Source organism: Orcinus orca, chromosome 20 (assembly GCF_937001465.1).
Source record: "Orcinus orca chromosome 20, mOrcOrc1.1, whole genome shotgun sequence".
NCBI lineage: Eukaryota > Metazoa > Chordata > Mammalia > Artiodactyla > Delphinidae > Orcinus > Orcinus orca.
Genome location: NC_064578.1, coordinates 7,346,952 through 7,370,544, shown reverse-complemented (window position 1 = coordinate 7,370,544; position 23,593 = coordinate 7,346,952). Strand labels below are relative to the sequence as shown.

The 23,593-nt window shown below is 41.1% G+C and overlaps 1 protein-coding gene and 1 long non-coding RNA gene across 2 annotated transcripts; one reads left to right on the top strand and one right to left on the bottom strand.

The window, feature by feature from the left end:
- The first annotated feature begins 39 nt into the window (after nucleotides 1-39).
- Nucleotides 40-20,620, top strand: CENPN (centromere protein N). Its single transcript, XM_004280114.3, has 11 exons — nucleotides 40-158; nucleotides 2,704-2,884; nucleotides 4,135-4,180; nucleotides 6,040-6,099; nucleotides 6,400-6,476; nucleotides 12,515-12,691; nucleotides 14,485-14,586; nucleotides 15,873-15,936; nucleotides 17,462-17,574; nucleotides 19,607-19,733; nucleotides 19,998-20,620. The coding sequence occupies exons 1-11, from the start codon at nucleotides 127-129 to the stop codon at nucleotides 20,078-20,080; spliced, it is 1,062 nt and encodes a 353-aa protein (XP_004280162.1). The 5' UTR covers nucleotides 40-126; the 3' UTR covers nucleotides 20,081-20,620.
- On the bottom strand, nucleotides 12,686-23,592 carry LOC117196720 (uncharacterized). Its single transcript, XR_004477041.2, has 4 exons — nucleotides 23,230-23,592; nucleotides 22,620-22,754; nucleotides 21,901-21,990; nucleotides 12,686-12,939 (listed from the first exon to the last, which is right to left on the bottom strand). It is a non-coding gene; the product is annotated as an uncharacterized LOC117196720 (long non-coding RNA).
- Between the last annotated feature and the right edge of the window lies 1 nt (nucleotide 23,593).

Sequence of the window (23,593 nt, the reverse complement as noted above, 5' to 3'; positions counted from 1 at the left end):
TCGCTCTCCCGACACGGTCCCCTGTGCCGAGGGTACAGTCCAAAGTTTTGGCTCCGCCGGGCGGGGCTCCAGGGCGGCGGGAACTGCAATTGGTGGCTTTGAAGGTGCAGCAGGCGGGAACATCTGATGAGGAGAGAGCCGGCCAGCGATGTGGTACGGTAAGAGGACCCCTGGCGGCATGGCATCGGGCCCCCGAGCGTGGCGGAAGCCTTGAAGAAGCCACGTCCCACGCCTCTGAGGCGACTTTTTCGCGACTGCCGCAAGTCCCAAGGTGTGGGATTGGCCCTTGCTCTCGGGCCGGAGGCTGGGGACTACAGTGGAGGCTGAGGTGAGGAGGGCGATGACGCTGGGCCGTGACGTCACATCCGCCCGTGGTGGGGCGGGGCCTCGCGTAGGGCCTGCGTCACGCTGGAGCCGCGCCGAGCTGTCACCGGCTAAACTTTCCCAGCCCTGGGTTGCTGCTTTCCCAAGAGTTGAGTGTTCTTCTTTTTGGTTAACCTTGGCGTCCGTCCATTTTAGTCTTTGCAGCCTCTCGCATTACTCCTGCTGCTCCTTGTGGCAGCTCTTAGGCTGTGCAGATTTCCAGGAAAGTTACTTAAAAGGGACCTTTTTTGTCATGCGTTCATTCAGCTGTTATATCTCGAGCTCCAAGCCAAGCACTGTGCTAAGCGCTCAGATGTAAAAAGAAGTTAGCTAATCACAGGGAATCAGAAGAGTTTATTCAAGGGTTTTCCAACTTTATTGATGAGATTGTGTGGACTCTTTCCACCAGAATTCTTTAGAATGGCATTCCCAAAGTTTAGCGGGAATTAAGACTCTTAGTCTTAAAATGCAAAAATCTCAAGCCCTTCTCGGTCCCCCACCCCACCCCCAGTTTAAATCGTTGGAGCCCAGGAATCTGCATTTTAACAACCACCATCTCCAGTGTTTTTGATGGGAGACGTTGGCTTGATATTGTCACCGACTGTTGGACCCTAATCCTTCCCAGGTTGTTTACCTCCTCAGGCACGGCTGCTTCAGGAGAGCCTCTAAGACTTCATTCCACAAGTATTTCCACTAGACAGTTCTTGGGCTGACACTGTTCTAGATTCTAGGAATGCAGCTATGAATAAGACAAACATAGCTCCTGCCCTAGTGAAGCTTAATCAAATATTTAATGCAATAAAGCAATAAGCAAGATAATTTCAGATAGTTCTGTAAAGACAAGGTGGGGAAATAACTAGATTGGGTGGTCAGGGTAAGTCTCTCTGTGAAGAAGCATGGATGAGACCTGAATTACAAGAGCCATGTGAATATGTGCAGAAGAACCTTCTAAGCAGGGGTCACCGCAGATGCAATGGCCCTTAGCTGAAGGGATCCTCTTGTAATAGAGAAACTAGCAGGGCAGTGTAGCTGGAGCTCAGAAAGCCAAGGAGAGAGTGGTGGATGACAGGGAGGCAGGAACCAGACAACGCAGGGCTTTGTGGACCATGGTGAGGATTTCAGTCCTGACATTAAGGCAGGTGGGTCCTGCATCTGGACAAGGAAATGAGTCAGGCTCAATTTTCATGATCCTCATGCTGCTCCCACATTCTTAATTCAGTTATTTTTCTCTCTAAAGAACTAATCATTCCTCTTTATTTTTAACTATTGTTTTTAGTATCTTTTCAAAGTATTGGGTTGGCCAAAAAGTTCGTGCGGGTTTTGCCATAAGATGTTACAGAAAAACCCGCACGAACTTTTTGGGCAACGCAATATATTCAACTACCCATATATTTTCAGAAGTGGGTGATGGTAATAAATTATATGCCGTGTTCAACACTTAAATGGTAGAAATACGTCGCAGCCAGGATTCTTTTAGGGGAATCTCCTCTATTTGCCCTTGGAAATCCCATAGTCGTGGTGGAAGCAGGTGAGATTGACAGACTGACTTCTGCCTCTAGTCATAAAGGCAGCCCTTCATGATCTCTGACCTCACCTCCTCCTCTGTGCCTTTTCACTCACCACTCTGACCTCTCTGGAGGCCTCCTTCTCCCTGTCCCTTGAAGACCCCGAGGCTTTTGCACTTGCTGTTCCATCTGCCTGGAAAACTCCTCCACCAGCTAGCCCCATGGCTCACTCTCCCTCCCCCAAGGGTTGGCTCAAATGTCACCTTCTCTCTGAGGCCTGCTCTCCATCCCCACCACCCATTGCCAGCCTGCTCCACTTTCACTGCTTCCTAACACCGCTCCGTTTTCTCCTCAGCACTTATCACTTTTAACATTTTTTGTGATTTTCCTGTTGCCTGTCTCTCCCAACTAGAAAGGACGCCCCATATTGGCAGGGATTTTTGTCTTTTTGGTTAAAGCTGTATCTATCCCCAGGGCCTAGAAAAGTGCCTGGCACACACAGGTGCTCAATAATTTGATACATGAATCAGTAAATGAGTGAATGATTCACATGTCATTGCCATCAAAAGATCAAAACACTCTAGCCAGGAAAGGAGGGAGAGCACTAATTTTTAAAAACTCTAAAACATATTTAAATGTACGCTTAAGGAGAAAATAGTTTAATCCTCCTGTTGGAACACTGTTCGCAGAGCGCCTGAAAAATGGTAAACATTTGGGTGCTTGACCTACAAATCAAAATTCTGGCTAAAAATATCATGCTGAAAATTCACTAAGTTACACTTTTGTGTTTGGTTAATACTTTATCGTGCTGTTTTTGGTTTTGTCTTTACGAAAGTGCCAAAGAGATGGATGAAACTGTTTCCGAGTTTTTCAGGAGGACCATCTTGAAAATCCCATTGACTGAAATGATGACAATACTAAAAACCTGGAATTTTTTGTCTGAAAATCAACTGCAGACTGTAAACTTCCGGCAGAGAAAGGAATCTCTTGTTCAGGACTTGGTTCTGCTTTGTGAGGTAACAGTGTTCAAAATGATTAACCTTGAACATTATGCTACCCTTTGGTTTTTTTCTTTCCTTTCCTTAGTCCGAAAGAGATGTAAGGTGGCTGCTAGGCTGTGAAGTTAGGAGGGCTACGTACCACGATAGCGGAAAAGAAACTGATTTTTTTTTTAATTTACTTTTGGCTGCGTTGGGTCTTCGTTGCTGCGCGCGGGCTTTCTCTAGTTGCGGCGAGCGAGGGCTACTCTTCATTACGGTGCACAGGCTTCTCAGTGCGGTGGCTTCTCTTGTTGCGGAGCATGGGCTCTAGAACACGGGCTCAGTGGTTGTGGCGCACGGGCTTAGTTGCTCCATGGCATGTGGGATCCTCCCGGACCAGGGCTCGAACCCGTGTTCCCTGCATTGGCAGGTGGATTCTTAACCACTGCGCCACCAGGAAAGCTCCTCCTCATTCATTTTTAAATAAATATACTTTATGACCCAGCAATTCCACTTCGAAATTTACATATATGGAAAACATAATTAAAAAAAGGAGGTATATGTAATATCATAATTGATAAACATTTATATACCTAGTTATAGATATGTAAATATCTATATATAAAGATGTTAACTAGCGTTGTTTACACACAAAAAATTGGAAACAACTATACTTAGGAGATTAGATAAATAATATGTCCACATAAAATATTCCTTAACCATTAAAAAGAATAAATTAGATCTTTCTGTATAACACTGAAAGAAACTATATAATATGTAAACATATAAATGTGTGTGTATAGAGCAGTGGTTCTCAGCTGGGATGATTTTGTCTCCCAGAGGACACAATGTCTGGAGACGTTTTCGGGTGTCAAAACTGTGGGATTGGGGTGCTGCTGGCTTCCAGTGGGTAGAGGCCAGGAATGCTCCTTTACATCCTAGGACAGCTTCTACAACACAGCTTTATCTGACTGAAAATGTCACTAGTGCCTGGTTGAGAAAACCTGGGATAGAGAAAATCTAGACGGATACCATAGATTAAAAAAAAAAAAGTTAAAAGTGATAAATGAGGATTAGATCGGGGGAGAACAGTTGTGAGAACCTGTAATGAGACACGAATCAGAAGGTGTATGTGTTACTTAACAGAAGAGCAGAGATGGGAGACAGGTTGTCAGTAGAGTACTGAGAGGGCCCTCATCTGCTCTAAGCAATCCTAAAATGTGCTGTAGATGGGGTCGAACCACACCTATCACCACGATTACTAAAAATGGTATATTCTCTTTCAGGAAAATCGTGCAAGTCTCAATGACGCAGCCCTTTTAGACATCATTTGTAAGTTTTGGTGATTTGTATTTACGCTTAACCAGTCCAGTTTCATCAGAGAGGCAGTTTTGTATGTAACGGCTCAGATTCTAGAGTCAAGTTGACCTGGTTTCATATTTCAGCTCTGTCACTTACCAGTCTTGTGTCCTTTGCCAAGTCACACGACCTTTTTTTAAGCCTCAGACTTTTCCTAAGTAAAATGGACATAATAACAGCTTCTACTTCACAGGATTGTTATGAGGGTTAAATAAGATAAGACTTGAAAAGCCCTTAGCACAGTAACTGGCATACAATAAGCACATAGTTAGTGTTTGTTAGGCTTTGTATTATTATTAACAGAATTTGAAAGTAGATGTCTGCGAATGTGTTCTAATTACAGTGCAGCCTGTAAGGAACGTAAGGATTAACAGTGACCGTACTTGCACATAGAGTGGTCATGGGGGCACTAAGTGGGAGAGGCACACATGGCTCTGGGGTCTGCATGTGCAACTAGAAGGAAATTGGGCCCCCGGCTAAGATAGGAGACACTAGAGGTGGACCAAGCTTGTCACAAATATCATGGATTAGTCTAGCATGTGTTCTATTTGAGGAAATATCTGCATTTGTATTTAAGTTCTTGCCATTTATCATGAACTTCTACACGGTGTTTAAAAGAATCATTAACGACAAAAAGTTTTTAATCTCCATTATTACGACAACAACCTTATTCAAAGATCATTTAGCAGGCCATCTGAACTCTGAAACAGAGAACCAAGGAAGAAAATACCGGAAAGAAACAAAACCCTCTGGATGCTATCTTTCAGGGCAGGCATCACATTATACCTGATTACACCTGTTTTGGACAGAACTGGATAATCAAGAATTGTCAGGCCATCGCCATAAATGGGGTGGGATGGGGAGACAAGGATGCCAAGGCACCAAAAAAAGAAAAAAAAAAAAAAAAGACACAGGACAAGAAAAGTAATAAGACAAAGGCACAGCAGGTTGGTGCCCCTGAGTATTGGGGCCAACAGCTCCTCTTATGGGGTGCAGAGCACCTTGGTCCTAGGTCCAAAGACACAGGGATGCAGACCGAGGTCAGCGCAGGGGTTGAGTAAAGCCAGGATGACAATGTGTTGGGACTGAACTCAGTAACTTCCTAGGCCCATTTTTACTCCAAGATACTCTTAAGTTTGTAACTCCTGGAGGGTGTCTTCTATATCATACATTCATTCATTCATTCATTCATCAAATATATATGTTTAATGCCAGCCAGTGGCTAGATGCTGGGACTACAGCAGTGAACAAGACTCAGTCCAATATCCCACAGGTACAAGCAGTGTAAAAATGAACATCTAAATGTATGCTATAATGTCAGGTAGTGGTAAGTACTATGAAGGAAACTAAAGCAGGGCGGGATGGGGGGTTGATTTCGGTAGGGTGTTCAGGGTAGGCCATTCTGCACTGTGGCATTTTAGTAGAGACCAGAATGAGATGTGCAGCGAGCTAGGAGAAGAGTGCTCCAGACTAAGGAAAGCCGATAGAAACACCAGTTCCAGGAGCACATCATCCCTGGCTTGCTGCGTAGATGCAGCAGTCTATGGAGTAGACCTGTGTGGACAGAATAAATGGTCTAAGAATAAATGCTAAATCTCTACTATGTTGAGTAATTCTTTATGACTTGTTTTATTTGTCTGGAGTAAATTTAATCCATTTAAAATTTATATTTTGAATAAAGTTCTGTATAACTTAATTTGTAAATTACTGTTAATTTTCTCCACTTTCACATTATTAAAAATATGTATTTATAAGTTGAAAGTTCTCTGATATGATAGTTACTCGAAAGTTCTCCTGATATGATAGTAATAAGCTCTTCCTCCCTGTCTCAGATACTCAATTTCATCGGCATCAGAAAGTTTGGGATGTTTTTCAGATGAGTAAAGGACCAGGTAATGTTTTCCATTTTTAACTGAACACTTGTATTTGATGTTTTGGCAATTTAAAAATAAGTAGCAGTTTGTTCCTCGTAAGTCTCTTTTCTTTCCAAATGCGGTGATTATTACTCATGTATAAAAAAATGAGAACTATATCTGGTGACACTCTGTCAGGGGTACCAGCAGCGTTTGTGTGATTTGATCATTACTGCTCTTTGAGGTTACACCAAATGCTTATCTTCAGGATCTTTGTAAATGTATTGAAGACACTGTAGCTCCCTTGACTCTTCTTGATTTTTCTTTTCATTTTGACAGGTGAAGACACTGACCTTTTTGATATGGAACAATTCAAAAGTTCATTCAAGAAAATTCTTAAGAGAGCATTAAAAAATGTAAGATTAAAATTTATCTGAATTTCCATAAAATTCAATTGCATGGCATCTGTGCACTTAAAATTCGCTACTACATTCTTTTTTTCAATTTGTAAGAATTTCAGTTAGTAATATTCCATACTGTTCTATTCCGTATCAAAGACAAACTCTACTCGGTGTAAAAACTTTCCTCCCCCCTTACCTCTCAATTCAGGGGCACTGCTTCTTTCTCAAGAGCAGCACTGCCCGGTAGGACTGTACAACGATGGAACTGTTCTAGATCAGCACTGTCCAGGACCCAGCTAGTAGCCAAGTGTGGCTGGTGTGACTGAGAAACTAAAATGTTCGTCGTGTTTAACTGTGATGAATTTTAGTTAAGTGGCCCTAGGTGGCTCGTGGTCACAATGTTAGGGTAGCTCGAGAGCACAGAAGAGTCCTCAGCTGCCAGTCTGTTTCCACAGGTACCACCTCAACATCTTATCCTAGGTTGAGGTGATTGCTTTTTTTTTTTTAATTTTTATTTTATATTGGAGTACAGTTGATTAACAGTGATGTGTTACAGGCATACAGGAAAGTGATTCAGTTATACCCATACAAGTATCCATTCTTTTTCAAATTCTTTTCCCATTTAGGTTATTACAGAATGTTGAGCCAAGTTCCCTGTGATATGCAGTAGGTCCTGAGGTGATCACTTTTTAACAGCCTCCCCTCCTTCATTCCCTTTCCACCTTACTCTGCCTTAGTCCTCCTTACATATAAAGACATGCCAAAAACTGTCCCATTCACTGTGCACTGCCCGTCCTCTCTGGCGTAGCGGTGTTCCCTCTTCTCTGATAAACTCCTTGACCTGTCTCTCCATCCCCTTACCTCATCCTGTCTCTAACTGGTCCTGCTTTCTACTTACCCACCTGTCACCGAACATATTCCCTCATCTCCTTTCTTATAATGACCCTCTGTGTGTGCTGTGAATCCATCTCCTGTGTCCTCATCCAACATACCTGCTTTATTTTCCTCTGTTCTCTTGCATCCTTAATCTCTTGCCTCTTCTGATTCCTACTATACTGCTTATAAATGTGCTCAGGTCTCAGTAAAAGTACATCCTTTCCCCAGGCTCATCCTCAAGCTCTGTTCTTTCTGCCACAAGACTCTTGGAGGGAAATATTTCTTCTTGCTCCAGATGTGTCCCACACGTGGAAGCAATCCCACTGGCCCCTCCTCACCGCCCCCTTCACTTTCCTCCAGCAGGAGCAGGGCCTTAGCCTGAGTGAGAGCAGCTGCCTGCAGGCAGCACCTACTCTGGTCTGTTCCTCCAGGGCCGGCTCTGCCCCTGCAGGGAGACCACTCAGAGCGGTCCTGCCAGTTACCATGTAGGCTGCTCTGCCTGCTTCTGGATTTGGTATCAGGAGGGCCACTTGCCTGGAGCAAACTCCCCATTCCTTTAATCGCTGTATTTTTTAAAACATTTCAATAACCCTTAAGACAAGTCAACCCGGCCCCTACCTCCAATTACTCTTCTTTGTCAAAAATGTCCTAACTGTTTCTCCAGATGAATCTTAGAAACATTTTCTCAGGTTTACAGAACAAAACAAAATCTTCAGCCGTTTGAGTAGGGGTGCATTTATTTATTTTTTGACTGCGCCACACGGCTTATAGCATCTTAGCTGCCTGACCAGCGACTGAACCCAGGACCTCAGCAGTGAGAGCACAGAGTCCTAACCAATGGACCACCAGGGAATTCCCTGGATTTAATTTATAAATTAATTCAAAGAAAATTGTGAACCAAGAGAAGGTATGTCTCCTTTTTTTTTTAATTTTGTGAATAAGCAAGCACTTTTTTTTACCTTGCTCCTAAGTTCTTATTTTGGATTATATTATTTGAAAACTCTTCTTACCATGAAATTATGAACTTTGCAGACATTACAGGAGAGTCCTGTCTGGACTGTGGCTGTGGCACATGCACCTGCTTTTTTTTTTTAAACAAAGAGCCTCATTACCACATGACCCCTGGCCAGCCCTCCACAAGTGTTGTGGATATGTGGTTTGGACCCTTCTGGAAGCAGCCTTCTTATGAAGCTGAACATGACTGGCTAACTCATCTTGAGAAACACTCGTGTCTCTCTCTCTCTCTCTCTCTCTCTCTCTCTCTCTCTCTCTCTGGTCCAGTTCAGAGTTTATCCGCATCTTCCCTCCCAACACCTTCTCACTTGATGGTCTTTCCTGTCCCTGTTTTAGGCACCAGGAACTTCTGTTCTTTTAACCCCAGGCCACTGCCCTCACCAGGCATGGAGAAAAGAGTCTGAAACACTCACATTTCCTCCCACTTTGATGCCCATGTATTTCAGTTGTTAGATTTCTCTTTTCTTATCACTACCAAAAGCTTTTGCCTCCTGAATGAATTTCAGGCACACTAGCGGGGGAGGCTGGGGGGACAAAGGAGCTTTTTTACTGATCATATCTGTCCTGCTTGAAAGGCCAGCTAGAGAGTGACGTGCTTTGTATACTGCAGGTTTTAGATGAGGATGAGCAGGTAAAGGCCGTGTGTCTTCTCTGTCTCCCCGTCCCTCTACTCCGAGCTGGCCCACGTGTCCTCAGCCCTTTCCTCAACTGACTGAGGACCCCCGGCTTATCTTCACCTTCCTCCACATAACTTAACTAGTGGCTGGATAACTCCACTTTCCCAAAGGCTGATGATGGTGACGTCATGACAAATAGCACCTCCTGGTGCCCAGGAGTGAAGAGTGACTCACCTGCTGCTCTAGGACAGGCACCTTAACCTTTTTGTGCCAAGGACCCTTTGGCTATTAGTGAAGCTTATGGACCACTTCTCAGAAGAGTGTATTTAAATGCTATAAAATAAAATCCATAGACTCACAGGGGAAACAAATGGTATTAAAAATACAGTTAAGGTATTAAAATGGCAAATTGTGATAAGTAATGCATGTGCTTCTTTATTAACACAATAAATAATCTCACGATGGGTCTAAAAGCAACTAGTTTCAAAGTACTAATAGGTGTAAATGATATTTTTGAGGCATGTGCAACAATTATAATATGATAAGAGTATTTGGGATTTCTATGGACAACAAAGTAACGGGTCTTAAAATTCCACTGTTTTGATGCCTACTTTCCAGTTGAAGGAGATGCTAAATTTCAGTTAGAAATTAGTACAAATAAAGATGAAATTTTTCCCCTACCAAGTCCACAGATGCCCTGAATTCTAACCATGGACTTCAGGTAAAGAACTCCTTCCCTGAACCAATGGGGGAGAGAAGCTGATATGAAAGGACACAGGGAGCCTAACTGGGGAGTGATGAGTGGAGAGTGAGTGAGTGAGTGAGTGAGTGTGTGTGTGTGTGTGTGTGTGTGTGTGAGAGAGAGAGAGAGAGAGAGAGAGAGAGATTAACTGCACATCATACCAGGTAAAACTCTTCAAAATACAAAGTTCTTGGAAAAACTTACAAAGAAGAGACAAACTAAAAACTGCTTCAATCGTAAGGTAGCACATTTTTTGTCCCTTTCTATGCCTGTATCATGTAGTATAATAATGATGGTCTGTGTTAAGTATGTTAATGCGTTAAATATGTGGTGATTCTTTGTATTGTAAGCTTCATTTGATTCTCACGCCAAACATACGTATGTTCAGTAGCTGTGGGCCTTGGCCAGTTACTGACAGTTGATGGCTAGTGGAGGATACCCTGGCCAAGAGAACAGTCCCAGTTTCGCCAAACCACTTAGGACCCTTGGCCACACTCGTTTATGTCATCTTAAATTTTTTTTTTTTTAAATTTTTTGCCTGTTCCACATGGCATGTGGGATCTTAGTTCCCTGACCAGGGATCAAACCCGTGCCCCCCGCATTGGAAGCACGGAGTTTTAACCACTGGACCGCCAGGGAAGTCCCTTGGCTGCAGTCGTTTAAGCTTGAGCAATATTAATCTGAGCTCTCCTCTGTGAAACGCTTTATCCCAGGTATTGCAGGAGGATATCCATTGAGGTAGTTTCTTGGGAAAATAATAAATATCTATATTTGGGCCCTGCCTCTACAGGTATCTGAGTATCTTCTTTACTTTAAGAATGTGAGATGGAGCATCGGCCAGCCGGGCCAGGATTACACTGACTCTGTGGACGCCCTTTCCTCTTAGCCTATTGATTTTTAACCTTTTTTTGGACTATAGACCCTTATGAACATTTTGATAAGTGGCACAGCACCTCTCTAGAAAAGCAGTTTCTTTAGACATGTCTTTAGACATGTCTTTAGACATGTCCATCCAACGGTGCATCCAATTCAGGAGGTCACAGACCTCTTTTAAGTCCCTTCATGAGCCCTCACTTAAGTTATCCTCATTCTAGACTAGAGACTACCTGACTCCGTTGAATGCTACCAATTTTCTCCTAGCGAAAATGTGCCCTCCGTACACTACACTCAATGTTGACTTTACACACTTATTTTCTTTTGTAATGTGATGCAAAGAGGCTATTCAGAATAAGATCCTGTCCTCTTCCATTCAAGCTGGCAGAGGTCCACTGCATGCCTGCTGGGGCCGAGGGCTGTGCTGTTCATCTAGGGGAAGGTCAGACTGCTCTGTACCCTCCATGCCCCTTGTCGTGGGTTCCTTGTCTGATACACTGAGGAAATTTGGGGAAGCAACCAGATAAAGAGTGGGCAGAGTCAAAATACAGTCGGCCCTCCATATACATGGGTTCAACATCCATGGATTCAACCAACCACAAATTGAAAATATTCGGGAAAAAAAATTCTAGAAAGTTCCAAAAAGCAAAACTTGAATTTGCTTTGGGTCAGCAACTGTTTACATAGCATTCATGTTGTACTTATGATTATTTACATAGCATTTACTTTCTATTAGGTATTATAAGTAACATGGAAATGATTTAAAGTATGTGGGAGAATCTCACAGGTTATTTGCAATTACTACACCATTTTATGAGACTTGAGCATCCTCGGATTTTGGTATCCTGAGAGGGGTCCTGGAACCAATCATCCAGAATCCTTAGGGACAACTGTAACTGCCTTCTTTGCTAATGTCAGCAGCCATGTGATCACCAGGAATAAGATACAAGAGGGAGGAAATAAAGAGATGTGGGCAGGGGATTCCCTGGTGGTCCAGTGGTTAGAATTCCACGCTCTCACTGCCGAGGGCCTGGGTTCAATCCCTGGTCAGGGAACTAAGATCCCGCAAGCTGCGCAGCATAGCCAGGAAAAAAAAAAAAAACCAGGGATATGGGCAAGCCAAGTGTGCCTGTCTCAAGTATCTCCAGGGTCTGAGCTGCAAGGGGGGCTAATAATCTAGGAGTGAGCTATTAATTCCATAGAAACTGGCAATCATATGTAAAAGTTTAGAAAGGTCTATATTTTATCCATGAAATGGAAACCATGTAGAATTTCTTATATTCTCGCTATGTAACTTTGCTTTGGGGTAATTTTTAGCACCTGAGCTAAATGCATAAAAGCATTAGGATTAGTATTTTTTTAAGCCCATTGCTACATAGAAGTCTTACTATTAAACTTTACAGTGCATGCTAGGTCTGTGTTCAATGCTAAAAATGCTTCCTTATAAGATATCTCATTTGTGAGGCTGCTTTGCTTCATAAACTCTTATAGTTTTTCAGGACAAAGCCCAAGAAATTACTGAAAATTTCTGATGTCATATCCTGCTTGTAGAACTTAAAATTTTTTTCCTTCCAAAAGACTTTGCAAGGCACGAATGTATCTTTACAAAACGACCACAAAATATTTTCCCAAAGATTTCCCAAAACACTGTAATGAAGAGTAGGAGAGGGACTTCCCTGGTGGTCCAGTGGTTAAAACTCCATGCTTCCACTGCAGGGGGCATGGCTTCAATCCCTGGCTGGGGAACTAAGATCCTGCATGCCTCACGGCAGGGCCAAAAAAAAAAAAAAAAAACGTAGGAGAAAAGACTGCCAGACCTCAGCCGGTGTGCAAGATTATAATAACATCCTTCACCCCTAAAAAGCACCTATTGTTGGTGCCACATGAGATTTTAATTAGGAAACTTACATCTTTTTTTTTTTTTAAATAAGGTGACAGTCAGCTTCAGAGATGCTGAGGAGAATGCAGTATGGATTCGAATTGCCTGGGGAACACAGTATAGAAAGCCAAACCAGTACAAACCTGCTTACGTGGTGTATTATTCCCAAACACCATATGCCTTCACTTCTTCCTCCCAACTGAAAAGCAATCTACCCCTTCTGGGTCAGGTATGGAACCAATTACTATAAGCTATAATGCTGTATTATCCTTATCTCAGGTCCGTGTAGGTTTAAACTGCTCAATATCATTTGATATAAAATACGACCTGTAGGGGGACTTCCCTGGCGGTCCAGTGGTTAAGTCTCCGCGCCTCCACTGCATGGGGCACAGGTTCAGTCCGTGGTCAGGGAACTAAGATCCAGTATGCTGCACGGCGCAGCCAAAAAAGAAAATACCACCTGTAATTCTTTATCTCCTAAAATAAGAAGCAGAAAACATTATTATTCTACAAGTGGGAGGACAGCATAAGCATTGGTTTAGAACTCTTCATTACTGTCTTGTAATTGAGAAGTAGTACACAATCAAGGTAAAAATCCTACCAACATAGAAGTCTCTGAACAGTCTTTTAAGACTCCATACCCTTCTGCGCAATCCCATTCACCCAAAATAACTGCTTTTAACAGTTCTGCTATTTCCTTTCAGAAGATGTTTTATTACAAAAACCACACTGGTACATAGGGTCTGTAATTTGCTTTTTCTAACTTAACAGAACATTTCAATGAGGTTACATATGAATGTACCTCACTACTTTTTCATGACCTCATCATTTACCTATTAATGAACATTATTTTCATTTGTAACCATTTTCCCCACATTGCGTACAGAAGAAGCGTGCTTTAACAGAAGATGGTCCTCTGGTCAGAGCCTGCTTCTGTTTATGGTTCTGCCTTTGGTGTCATAGGCTTCCTAGCATCTTCCCCCAAATAAGCCATCCCTAAATTAGCCTGGCAACTGCTGCTGCTTCCACCGTCTTAACATTCACAACTACAATGGTGCTTCAGTTGGTTCCAGAGCTGATTGTAGATAAGCAGCTCTGCCATCCTGGCTGCATCATCTCTAGTGCCAAGTAGAACACCAAGTCCTCCAGGCAGGCGGACTTGTCATTTAAATTCCTTAGGTGTTTACTGAAATGGCAGAAAGATTGCTATTGCTGCTCACTTCTATTTCTTTCTAACACTTAACTCTCCTTTACATTTGGAGTCTCTTCCTCCATAATAAATGGTGGTTTTCCATCCACTGACAGCCAGGTGAGTCCACCCTGTCCCACCTAGTTTAAACATCACCCCAAAAGCTAATGTTCTTTTCTAATGTGTATCTTAAGGCAAACTTATTTCTACGCTCTAGTTCCAGGTAAATACCTTATTCTATTAATTCTGTTTCAGTCTTCCAACTTGTTTCCCCAGACAATGGGAAGCTATTATAAGTTGCATTTAATTTGCACTTTTTTCTTCAAAATTTGTCCTAGAGCGTACATACATATTTGCATTTTTGTATGGCAGTATCGTAGTATTAATGACTAGTAATCAAAAATGGTAACATTTGAGTATTCACTGTTTATTCTTAACTCTGAATTTCATTTATTATAATTCCTAACTTTAAACAGGATCACTTTGGGACTTCCCTGGCAGTCCAGTGGTTAAGAGTCGTGCTTCCACTGCAGGGGGCACGGATTCGATCCCTGGCTGGGGAACTAAGATCCCACATGCTGCTTGGTGCGGCCAAGAATTAAAAAAAAAAAATTTTTTTAATAAAAAAAATAAACAGGATCACTTTTCTAAAAATGGTATTACAAAAGACCTTACATTTGTGAGAATCTTAATGCCATTAGCCCCTGTTTTTGTTTTTCAAGCTGAGTAACAGGCCATGAGATTTAATTGTTCTGGATTTTTTCCTGAACAAGTATTGTAAATACAGAGATAGACACAGTAATGCTAATAGTCTTGCTAATTTTCACTTCAAGGCACTGACAATTGCTAGCAAACACCATCAGATTGTGAAAATGGACCTCAGAAGCCGGTATCTGGACTCTCTTAAGGCTATTGTTTTTAAACAGTATAATCAGGTGAGCCCATCAGTGACTCTATTTAAAGTTAAGTCTCCATTTTCTCTTTCACACATAATTTAGAAGCTGAGCAGGTGGGAAAGTCTACCTCCAGCGATAGGAGATCACGTCAGATATCCCTGAAGTGCAGAAAGTTTTCAGTTAACATGAAAGGAAACAATATAATTTCTCTCTCTCATCTTTTTATAGTTGCGTTGTATTTTATACTGCCCATTAGTCATTGGGGTCTATGTTATAGGTCCCCGTTTCCAAATCATCTATTCCAATCAGAATTTATTTTCTCTTCAGAGTAACTCGACACTATCTTTTGAAGCTGATTATATTATTCTGTTCTGCAAGAGAGAAGCAGAATTTTTTGTCCCATCAGTCAAGCAGGTGATACAGGAGTTGGAAGTAAAGGAGAAGGCATTGGTTTATTAAGTCCCACAATTTATTTGTCAAAATTATTTGAACACATTGTTCCCCTTTAATGATAAGAACGGATCTGGCCTTGCTCCCAGGCTCAGGGGTTTTTTGTTTGTTTGTTTGTTTTTTCCTCTGCATGGCATCTGTGTGCTCAGATGTTCACATTCCTATAGGATTGTTAAGGCTCTGTGTATATCTTTGAGCCCTTAGGTATGTTATACTTATGTATTTTCATCTGTTCTAAGTAGAAAGAAGTGATGGCTCTCTGCAAGCTACTCTTTAAGGAAAAAATCTAACATTAAGAAGTTAGATAATGATTTTCTCCCACAGCAGCCCCTCCCTCTTACCTACCACCCTCCTACCAAATTGCTATCAATAGTTCTCCTATGACAGTTGCATTTCTAGGAAAATTCATATTGTCAAACACTTAATTGTAAAAACAATGGCTTCAGTGGGGAAAGTAAGCGAAGGGGTCTGAGAGGTTCAGACTTACAATAGGAAAGTTATTTTTCGATAAGGAATCTCAGCAAATTTTTTACAGTTATAAAGACATATATATAAAGCTGAAACATCACATTGTAAATGCTGCCTCTGATTCCTCTAGCTTTTGCATTCACCAGCTATACTTCTTCCAGATCCATTTTTTACATTAACAAGGTACAGAGCTCCTCAAATAAAGCAGCCATGTTGCTGGCATTCTCTGCCAACATCGCTCTAGGAGAAATGCTCAACTCAGTCTGAAAATGGCCTCAAATCTTTGTGTTGGGAAAAACTAAAGATAAGATTTGCCATATTTTTGTGCATTAAAAGCAATTAATATCTATACTTCAAGGTGATAAAATTAGGAAAACATTCACTTTTTTCTTTTTTCTTTTTCCTAGATCTTTGAAACTCACAACTCTACTACACCTCTACAAGAAAGAAGCCTTGGGCTAGATATAAATAGTATGTGTGTTTTAAGATAAAAACTGAAATTTGGAAGGACATTCCTTTTCAGATTTCTGTCACCCAGGAAAACATTTATGTACCAGGATGTGATTCAAAAGTATTTACTGTTTTCAGAAAATTGAAAATTACATTTCTGTTGAAGTGGGGAAGATAAGCTACCATAATCTCTTTTAGAATTTACTAGACTGGCATCTAATAATAATCAGAACAAAAACAAAAATTAACTAACAGTTGTTGAGCATTTCTTCTGTGCCAGGCACCATACTAAGGTGTTTATATGAGTCATTTCCTATTTCTTCACAGCAGTCCCATGAACAAGCTCTTTTCATCAGGAAACTGGGTTTCAGAGAGGTTTAGTAACTTGTGAGGCAAAATCACATAGCTAGGAATCGGCAAAGCCAGGAGTGAAATCCGAATCTGAGTCTGGAGCCCAGGCTCTTAATGCTTCCTGAGTACTTTATTGCATCTCACAGGTATTGCGTTATTTACAAATTGAAGGTCTGTGGCAACCCTGCGTTGAGCAAATCTCTCAGCGCTATTTTTCCAACAGCATTTGCTCATTTCACGTCTCTCTGTCACATTTCCATAATTCTCACAATATTTCAAACTTTTTCATTATTATTATATTTGTTATGGTGATCTGTGATCAGTGATCTTTGATGTTACTACTGCAAAAAGATTACAACTCCCTGAGGGCTCAGATGATGGTTAGCATTTTTTAGCAATAAAGTACTTTTTAAATAAGGTATGTACATTGTCCTTTTAGACATAATAGTGTTGCACACTTAATAGACTGCAGTACAATATAAACATAACTTTTATATGCACTGGGAAACCAAAAAATTCATGTGACTCACTTTATTGCAGTGGTATAGAACTGCACCCGCTTATCTCTGAGGTGTGCCTGTAATCAGAATTGTTACCCTGTTGCTACTCACAGGTGGCATGAGTCCTTTCCTAGAAAACCCAGGAGAATATAGTATGAAACTACTAATGTAGATCAGAAAGTTCAGAAAAGTGATGGGGTACAATATAGATTTATAAAAATGAAAATGTTCCTCTCTCTTGGCAGTGACTTGGCAATAAAATGAAATGGTACAGCCATTATGAACTAAACATATTTATGACTTTCCAATGGCATAGGAACTGCTATTGATGTCATGTTAAGTAAAGAAAGCAGGATACAAAATTGTGTGTATTTTATAATCCCAGTTTAAAAAATACATATCTTTTTATTCACTGAAAAAAGGGTTAGACAAATAGATTAAAATGTTAACAGTACTTATCTCTGTGTGATGGAATTATGGGTGATTTTTATTTTCTCTTACCAGCCTATACTTTCCAGCTTTTCAACAATAAGAAATTATTACAATCGAGAAGAAACAGTAAACATTATTTTTAAGTTATGCAAGCAAGTTGAAAGGTTAGGAATGAAAGGATGATACTTTATGGATGAAATATATATTATTATAATAATATTAAATATATAACAGCTGTTTCTCTTGAAATCTTCCATCTGTAGTGGATTCAAGGATCATTCATGAAAACAAAACAGAAAAAGAGAGGGTCCAGAGAGTGACTCAAGAAATTTTTGGAGACTATCCACAACCAAGGCTAGAATTTGCACAATATAAGGTAGGACACTGCTATAAACTAACTACAACTTATCAAATTTTTTAAAAAGAACTAAAACTAAGTGGAAAACAGATCTAAGAAACTGTCTCTTATTCATTTGTCACTTTAATGTTGTATAAAAAGTTTATGAGTTAAAATAGACTTCTTTATCATATTTAGTAAGTTCCTCTGTTGCAAAGGAGACCTTTGGAAATTCTGAATTTGTCTTTTCATTTCACCTTTCATATTAATTCAGTTATGTATAACCAGCTGTGATCTGTATTTTTGAGAAAAAAAAAAAGGTAGGTTATACCTTTCTAGCCCACCCACACCTAGAACAATGCTTGCACATGGTCAGTGCTCATAAATACTTATTAAATAAAAGAGTGAATAAATAAGTCATTACAAAGCCCAGTTGGCATCATGTGGAGAAAACCCAGCAGCCTGCAAACCTGGCTCATTACAGAAGCTTGCCCACCAGGAAAGCCAGGTGGGGGGCAAGCCCATGGCCACCATTAGAAGAATTCAAGGCTTATATCATGATCACGCTAATCTAATACTCATGCTCATACTCGTAACACCCTCCTCCCCTCAGACCTTCCAATAAAATTCTTTCTGCTTAGAAGGAACCTTCTGCAGCTACGGACCACACTTTAAGTCTACCATTGATCTGCTCACTCAGGCCCAGTGCCTGTTTGGTTTGATTTGTTTTTAGTGGGAAAAGTTGACTGACACCTTTCAAGTTATGCTCCCTGAATGGCAGGTTTCAACCCATTTCTTTTAAACAGCTCACACTCTTAAGAAAGTCATTCTCAAAGTGTGGTCCCTGGACCAGCAGAATCAGCCTCAGCTGGGAATACGGGTAAGAAAGGCAGGTTCTTGGCCCCATTCTAGTCCTACTGGATTGCGGACTCTGGAGGTGGGTCCCAGACAGCTGTCTTCACAAGCCCTCTAGCCGATTCTGCACAGAGAACCACTGATCTAGGATACATAAGATTTAGTCCACAAAACTTCTCTTTATACACATCTTAGAATGGGTCTGTTCTATAAGTCAAGGCATACATTTTTTCATACCTGCTACTAATTTTTCCTTACCTTTTCTATTTTGAAAAATGTCAAACCTTCAGAAAACATGCAAGAATATTACAATGAGCATTCATTTCCCCTTTGTTTCAAAATTTACTAATGGTTAACATTTTGCCACATCTGCTTTCTTTCTCTTTCTTTATTCTGAACCATTTGAATTAACTGCAGACATTACTCACCCTCTAAATATTTCAGCATTCTGTCTCTAAATTTTAAGGATCATTTTAAGTTAAAAAAAAAATAAAATGAAGTTAGAATCTAAGAGCCAAGTACCTACTGAAGTAACAGTACTTATATATTTGATGATATGAAGGAACTGTTATTAATTTTTTTAGGTGTGGTAATGTTATGGGGGTGAAGTTTTGAAAAAGAGTCCTTTTTAGGACTCTTTTAGATACACTGAAATATTTGCAGGTGGGATACTATGGTGTCTTGGATTTGCTTGGAAATAATCCAGTGGGGGTGGGCAGTAGGGAACGGAAGGTAGGGTAATAGATGGAACAAGACAAGTCATTGTTTCAGCTGGGTGATATGCACATGGGGACTCATTACACTGTGCTCCTCGCTTTTGTATGTTTTCTAAATCTTCTATAATAAGAAGTTAAACTGCGGTAATGACTCAAAACACAAGACATTTTTACATCGAAATGACAGATTACACAAAACTGCTCATTTTCCATTAAGAATGCAAACCTAATGCTCAGGTAAAGGGCATCTGAGGGTAGAACTGACATGCAAGGTCTCCTGTGTGTCAGGCACTGTGCACGCTTGGCTTTTTGCATGCAATATTGTTAGATATACTGGTTGCCCTCAATGTTTGCAATTAGCAAATTAAATGGTTCCCACCCCCATTAGTCCCTGTGTTTCTTGATAACAAGAATTAGTGAAATACATAATCCTATTTCTTTATATTTTGCCATTGCAACTGATATATTTAATCGTCACTTAAAAATATATCTGTTGACAGCTTGAAACGAAATTCAAAAGTGACCTAAATGGGGGCATCCTGGCTGAGAGAGAAGAACCCCTCCGGTGCCTAGTTAAGTTCTCTAGCCCCCATCTTCTGGAAGCACTGAAATCCTTAGCACCAGCCGGTAAGTAGTCAGGACACTTCATCAGCCAGAAGAATTAACAACATACTACGTTCGACCCTCTCTTTGCTGACTAATTGCCCCTGAGCTTTCTCATGGCTCTAGTCTGCTATCCCATCATGCCCTGTTTTGCATATTCTGCTTCACTTAATGGGGGTCCGTGATCCACCCTCTAATCTCGGTCATTTTTAAACTGACTCAAATCGTTGTCCCTGTGATTATTTTCATTTTCTTTTCTTTTCTTTTTTTTTTTTTTTTTAATTTCAGGTATTGCAGATGCACCACTTTCTCCATTGCTCACTTGCATACCCAATAAGGGAATGAATTATTTTAAAATTAGAGATAAATAAGATGTATGCGGTTTTGTAAGCACAGCTTGACTGTATTGCATATGCATTTTATAATGATTAGCTGGATAGCTTCTATCTGCAAACTTGTTTTAGAGATTAATCCTTGATGTTGATGATTTAGAAATGTTCAGTATAATTCTTGGGACTGATTCTTTCCTCCTCCTGCAAAGCATAGCAGTTGTGGGACTTTAAGATGTGACAGGATGTCATTTCTCTCACTCCTGTCTCTCCTCAATCCTGGAGAGGTCTGGTTCCAGTTGCTGGTTTCCAGGGATTTTCTCTTAAGCCTTGGATCACAGAAAGAAGAAACAAGAAACTATACCCAACCCAAAACTTTCCAGGAGAACCATAAAATTGGTCCATTCAAAAGGTAGAATTGGGCCCATTAAGTTATTATTGCAGGAGGTAGCCTATCAGTTGATTCAGCTATATAAAATAATGATTTCATTGTAAATATGGTACTTCTCGTCTATTTTATCATACATATGGCATTCGAACTGACAGATAATATACAGGTTTGTGAATAAAGATATTTAAAAATGGGTGTATCGGTCACTTGTGGTGAAAATCCTACAGTGATCATCACTAAATTGCATGTCCTTTTACAATAACACTTTAAAATCTACTCCCTATCTTTATCCACAAAGGATTTGGGGTTATAACAACATATGTTACAATTATGATAAAATTAAAAGGTGAGGGGCTTCCCTGGTGGCGCAGTGGTTAAGAATCCAACTGCCAATTCAGGGGACATGGGTTCGAGCCCTGGTCCAGGAAGATCCCACATGCTGCGGAGCAACTAAGCCCGTGCGCCACAACTACTGAGCCTGCGCTCTAGAGCCCGCGAGCCACAGCGACTGAGTCCACGTGCTGCAACTACTGAAGCCACGTGCCTAGACCCTGTGCTCCGCAACAAGAGAAGACACCACAATGAGAAGCCTGCGCAACACAACGAAGACCAAACACAGCCAAAAATAAATTAATTAATTAATTTTTAACAAAAAATTAAAAGGTGAGGAAATCTGGGCAAATGAAGGACAGAAAAAGAATAGGAGGACAAAATAAAACTAGAGGTAAGATTACCACGTAAGAACATACAAGTGCCTCCTCAACTGCTAGAATAAAAGGAAAAATTTGGATGGCGTTAGCCAGTGGCCAAAGCAGAGGAGAAAAACACCAATTTAAATGAGATATTTAAAAACTAGTATATCAGTTACTTCTGATGAAAATCAAAAAGAGGCTTAATATACAGATATAAACACAATCAGAAGGGGCTAAACAATGCTTTATACCAATATAATGTATTGGTATTGTCTATACCAATAGGTATTTTATGTGAAATATATTTGTTTAGATTTAATTAGCAAATGGCTTAGACACTTCAGTTATCTCAGAGTGAGGCACTGAGTCTGTAGGGGCTTAATAACGCTAATTTTTTTTGTAGACCACAGTCATGGTTTAGAGCATCTGTTCCTATGTGCACACATATGGTAGGCACTTCTACTCAGTGCCTGAATGCCCATATTAGGTCTGTACAGAGGCCCTGCAGGTTCCTGGGATGGTTTCCCATAGGCTCACAGCCCTTTCTGGTGCTTTGCAAGGATGTGCAATGAGAGCCTGAACGAGAAAGCCACTATTCATATTGGGTTGGCCAGAAAGTCCCTTTGGGTTTTTCTGTAACATCTTACAGAAAAACCCAAAGGGACTTTCTGGCCAACCCAGTATTACCCAGCCTAGAGTGGAATCACTTGAACCTGCACCCTGCAGCCCTCCCAGACAGAGGCTTCTGCTTCAGGAAATGAGATACAGGGAATGCTTACCTGGTATGTGCTTGACGGTCCAGAGACACATACACCATTCAGATGCAGTCGTGGGATCAGATGGAGTAGTAAATGCAGATCCAAGGATCTCTAGGCCAAAGGAATTTAATGCACATTAGGTAGGGTCTCCAAAAATGGAAAAAGAGCTCATGTTTACTGAGCACTTACTATGTGGCAGGCGCTGTGCCAAGTATTTTATACGCTTTGTCTTATTTTCATAATAATCCTATAAGGCAGGTGGCATTACTAGTCTCACTCTATTGGCGTGAATACCAAAGCTTAGTACTAGCTAGTAAGTGACTGAGCCCACATTAACCCCAGGCAGTTGGCCTCCAGAGCCTGCCCTCTTGGACACTGCTGGAAGAAACAATAGCCCGTGGATGCTATCTCTCACACAGATGTCGGGGGTTTGGGGCCCACAGTACTTTTTAATTCAGAATTCGTTACTGTGAAGCAGAATAGTACCCTTCTCAAAGATGTCCACATCCTGATCCCTGGAATATGTAAATCTGTTACTTTACAAAACAAAAGGACTTTGCAGTTGGGGAGGTTATCCCGGATGTCCTGGATGGACCCAGTGTGATCACAAGGACCCAGTGTGATCACAAGTGTGATCACAAGGACCCAGTGTGATCCTCAAAAGTGGAAGAGGAATAGAAGAAAGCAGAGGGAGACCTGACTACTGAAGAAATCAGTGATGTGAAGAAGCCTCAACTCACCATTCATTAATGACTTCGAGAAGCTGGAAAAGGCAAGTAAACAGATTCTTCCACAGAGCCTCCCGAAGACATGCAGCCATGCCAACACCTTGATCTTCACCTAGTAGACTCATTTCAGACTTCTGACCTCCAGAACTGTAAGATAACAAATCTGTGTTGTTTCAGGCCACCAGGTTTGTGGTGATTTCTTATTGCAGCAATAGAAAACAAATAGAGCTACTAATATATAAAAGCTGGGAGTTTTCACATAAAAATCTTGAAAAATAAATCCTGCAATACCAAAGACGAGTAGTAGCCACTGCCCCCTTTAAACAAAGGATGTAACTCCCATTCCGCTGCAGTCCTCACCCCTCCCTTTTGACTACACCTGGCCTTCTACACTCATTTAGATGACCTATCTGGTGGTCCCTCTTCCGACTTAGGATTTGGAACCCTCCTCTGAGCTACACTGTCTCCCAAACAGTAATCAAATTTCAGCAGTTAAAATACAGGCAAGTAAATCTACCCTCCCTAAAATGATTAACTCTGTCAATTATAACAATCCTTTTTTTTGTATGTGACCTCGGGCTAGTTACTTCTCTTCAAATATGGGAAAACTTATAATACGTACCTACTAGGTCTGTTTCGAGGACAAAATGAGATACTGAATGAAAAGTGCATTCCCAGTGTCTAGTAAACAGAGATAGTTGTAATTCACATACTCTCGCCTCTCCTCCTGTTGAACACTTGGGTTATTTCCAATCTTTGGGAAGTAAAGTTTCTGAACGCATTGCTTTTCCTTCTATCCAACTGTGGCCCGAGGTAAGATTTCTAGGAAGGCGAACAATGGATCAGCGGGACCAATACGTGCTACCTGTCCCCAGGAACCCCTGTGACGTTTTGTAACCCGCCCGCCTCATCTGGTCGTGGCTCCTGGCAGACGCGCCCTCCGCCACCCGCACACGACGCCGCGGCCGCCCGGGCCCGCCGGATGC

Bases quoted from the DNA above. Each gene is read 5' to 3' on its own strand.
- CENPN (XM_004280114.3), top strand. From the start codon at position 127: ATGAGGAGAGAGCCGGCCAGCGATGTGGTACG. The intron at 15,937-17,461 runs GTATGTGTGTTT...TTCCATCTGTAG, and splicing joins CCTTGGGCTAGATATAAATA to TGGATTCAAGGATCATTCAT. The intron at 17,575-19,606 runs GTAGGACACTGC...ATCTGTTGACAG, and splicing joins TAGAATTTGCACAATATAAG to CTTGAAACGAAATTCAAAAG.